This window comes from Cupressus sempervirens, chromosome 10, assembly GCF_028749045.1.
Source record: "Cupressus sempervirens isolate cs-2001-9-10 chromosome 10, ASM2874904v1, whole genome shotgun sequence".
NCBI classification, from domain to species: domain Eukaryota; kingdom Viridiplantae; phylum Streptophyta; class Pinopsida; order Cupressales; family Cupressaceae; genus Cupressus; species Cupressus sempervirens.
In genome coordinates, this window is record NC_143127.1 from 789,135,577 (window position 1) to 789,139,280 (window position 3,704).

At 37.3% G+C, this 3,704-nt stretch overlaps 1 protein-coding gene across 1 annotated transcript; it reads right to left on the minus strand.

Moving 5' to 3' along the window:
- Positions 1–576: 576 nt before the first annotated feature.
- On the minus strand, positions 577–3,204 carry LOC149536270 (Pollen Ole e 1 allergen and extensin family protein). Its single transcript, XM_089806099.1, has 3 exons — positions 2,982–3,204; positions 1,604–2,141; positions 577–1,325 (listed from the first exon to the last, which is right to left on the minus strand). The coding sequence occupies exons 1-3, from the start codon at positions 3,202–3,204 to the stop codon at positions 959–961; spliced, it is 1,128 nt and encodes a 375-aa protein (XP_089662225.1). The 3' UTR covers positions 577–958.
- Between the last annotated feature and the right edge of the window lie 500 nt (positions 3,205–3,704).

Sequence of the window (3,704 nt, forward strand, 5' to 3'; positions counted from 1 at the left end):
TTGTAAATAGTGAGAATTAGACTTTAGATAAATGTATACGATGAATTAGAGCTTTCAGAAATAGTAACGTTTTATATTTTCAGCTATGATTGAACAATTAGAACTAGAACTTAAATTAAATAGATAAGATGAATCAACAAGTAGAGGAATAATATAAAATCAAGATAAAGATACTAAGATCGACTAAACTTCTACGAAGAGATAAGAAGCAGACAAGTGAAACCTGGAAGATAATGCAAGATAAATGAATTGGCCCAACCTCGTTTATATGAGATAAATGTTCGTCCAAATGTATATGATGATTAACCCAACTACTCTATGAGGAGTGCATTTTCCCTCACAATCAAGATAAATGGTCGAAATATCAGAGTTGCTTTGATTTGATTAACGATATTAGATAAATACTTTGATGTGAGTTCATTTCATTTTGTCATTTTTAATGATAGATTATAGTGCTTGATTCCACCCATCGATAGAAAAAAAGGATCCGGTCAATTTGCATAGTAAGAGAATTTCAATTAAATAACAACTATCACAATGTAACTCCTAAATCTGATTTTGGGTAAAGATCAGGTGTGAGTACTTAAATTCTATTTCATATATTGCCACTTCCATGAGTGTAGCATCATTAAATTTAGACTGCTTGTTCTGGTGGTGGTCATTAAAATCCCTTCCAACATACATTCATTGACACAACTACAGACCAAAAAACAGCACAAACATGGCGGCCACAAGTATAGTCCATACTAGAAGGCCTCAATTATGGCATTAATATTATGTCTACCAGTATGACCCACCATACATTTTTATGTCTGCATACAAAATGAATTGACTCTCAGAGGTACGCCCTGTAATTAGGTGGCTGCCATTGATGAATACATAGCAAAATAAATAATAATAGTAATATCATATATTAAGGCAAAAGCATACTATAATGACTAGTTAATTCTAGTGTGTATCAGTTGCAAGGCTTGAGCATGCATTTAGCCTTCTCGTTGCCTCCTCGTAATCCCATATTAGCTTTCTTGAAGGAGAATGCCTGTTTCAGAGCATAGTGTGGAGTGGCAGAGTGCAGAGCCCAGTACATATGCATTCCTACACTCACGCTGTTGTACTTAAAGTTGAGTGTTGTGTAGGAATTGAGAAGAGCTGTTGTTCCTTCCCTCAGTAATGTCCTGTACACATCTCCTCTCCCCATCAGCCCTTGCCACAGTGTTATATTGGGTCCATACCTTTTACCTGCTTCTTCCCCAAATACGTCTCTCACCTTGCTGTCTGGGCTCACAATTCTCCAATGGCAGTAGTACTCTCTCTTTATCCACACACTGCATTCATATACATGTCAGTAAATTGAAAAAATAAGGTAAGAGTTTACAATACATCCATAAATTGTAAACTTTTTCTGTGAGATGTCTTAGGTTCAAGTCACTCGAACTTAATACATAATACTAATTAATCTCAACAAGTAATAGTAATGAAATCTTGAAACATGCTATAATAAATTATGAGTTTCTTATGTAGAGGTCTTGAATTTAAATCTACTCGAACTTAACATATAGTATTAATTAATTACAACAAATAATAATAAGATCTTAGAACTTACTCAGCAGTACATGCAGACGGCTGTAGAAATGGCAGGGGAGGCAAAGGAATAATTGGAGGAAAGGCTGGTGCAGGTGGTGGCGATGGCGGTGGAAGGAGGGCCACTGGTGGAGGAAAGGCTGGTGCAGGTGGCGGCGATGGCGGTGGAAGGAGGGCCACTGGTGGAGGAAAGGCTGCTGCAGGTGGCGGCGATGGCGGCGGAAGGAGGGCCACTGGGGGCGTTGGAGGAGTGAAGATGATTGAGGGAGTAGGAGGACGAGGATGAGGTGTTTTAACGCACAAAGACATCATTTGGGCTGGGTAAAAGAAGAGTGAGTCCACTGTATACAACTCCATGCCAAAGAAACTGAAGGTCATGCTCAGAGATTTTGCAGGGCTGCCCACTATATTGCACTTTGAATCTGCTGGACTTTGTGTGGCTCTGGCCGTACATGAAGACAGATCTGGCGTTCCATCCAATTTCATGACGAAATTTCCAATTTCATTGGTGGTGGCAGTCGTTACCACCTGCCCTCCACAGTCTAATTCCACTTGTGCTCCTGCAAATTCAGCCCATTTTCAACAATAACTTAGCACAATTCAACCCATTTTCAAATGTAACTTCAGCTTACATGAATGATAACAATTGTCTATAATCTATACTGTTTGTTACTGCTATTTCAAAATTATATTGTGTTTTTGGCAATCACGACTCATTTGGGGTTCATGCCTCATTTGGGGTTCAATCTGTGTGATAGTATTTAAAATGAGCGTTCTAGATCATACTACATGATCCATTTATTCTATTGTTTGATAGTTTTTAGTATCAACATTTCAGATCACACTACATGATCCATCCATTGTGTAATAGTTTTTTGCATCAACATTTCAAATCATACTATATGATCCATCTATTGTGTCAACATTTCGGATCATACTACATGATATTGTGTGATAGTTTTTAACATCAACATTTCAGATTATAGTACATGATCCATCCATTGTATGATAGTTCTTTGAATCACCATTTCACATGATCCATCTATCATTGTTTCCTACATACTACATGGATGGATCCATTCGTGTAATATGATTCGAAAAATCAATGCTAAAAACTATGACAATCGATTTCAAATGAAAAATTAATCAATTAATATGAATTGTAGAAATCTGATGAACTCATTTCAACTCAGTGGATTCATTATTGAATGCTAAATAGCTCAATTTTCTAGTCCTCTCAGTTCTAATTTTCAAAAGAGTCATGAAAAAACAGAAACACACATAATTGAAATAAAAAACAGCAACACAGAATTGAAATAAAAACAGCAACAAGATTCGGTTAATGTGTTCTTGTGGATCAAGTCTTTTTCCAAGAAGAAAACTAGGTGCTAATTTCTTACCAGCAAGGGGAATATCAAAGAGAGAAAGATGCCCATCTCGACATTGATCACAGAAAACACTTCCCATCACCATGGCTACTGCTTCTACTTGCCCTGCTTGCCCTGCAATGGCAAGAACAGTGAGAAGAACAACTGCAACACTGAGCTGCAAGATTTTACATTCTCCCATAGCTTTGCAAACTGCCATTTTGAGTTTCTTTCCTTTTCTCTGCTTCACTGTCATGAATTTCTATGCCTCCATATGCTGTGTATTTAACGGATACAATGTAGAAGTCATTAAGAGAACTAAATGAGAACAGGTAGGTTAAAAGACTGTTGTAGCTCACGCATTTAATTAATGGCAGAGCTTGTTTTCAAAGAGGTGTACGCTCCTGCATTTAAAAACAACCAACCATGAGAAGAAATTCGAGTGCCCAATAAATGATGGGGAGAAAACCCCCACATGAAGGAGGCAATGGCATTGTTTTGAAGGAATGGCCATCTAGAGAGAGATTGTCCCGATGATGTGAACACGGAAATTGTCTGCAAGTAGCGTTTGTGTAGCAAGGACAATGGCACAAGGATTCACAAAAGGACTGTACACTTTCCAACGGTATTTTCTATTCAATTTTTTGAGCCGGTGACTTTATTTATTTTGTGGGTCTTCTTCATGATGGATCATGGGATGTGTACAGTTACATTTATTGAAGAATTCATATTTTTAGAAATTTTTATCGTCATAAA

Coding starts and splice junctions, on each gene's coding strand:
- LOC149536270 (XM_089806099.1), bottom strand. CDS start 3,204: ATGACAGTGAAGCAGAGAAAAGGAAAGAAACTCAAAATGGCAGTTTGC. Junction 2,142..2,981: donor CTTTGATATTCCCCTTGCTG/GTAAGAAATTAG, acceptor CTGAATTTGCAG/GAGCACAAGTGGAATTAGAC. Junction 1,326..1,603: donor CCGTCTGCATGTACTGCTGA/GTAAGTTCTAAG, acceptor ATATGAATGCAG/TGTGTGGATAAAGAGAGAGT.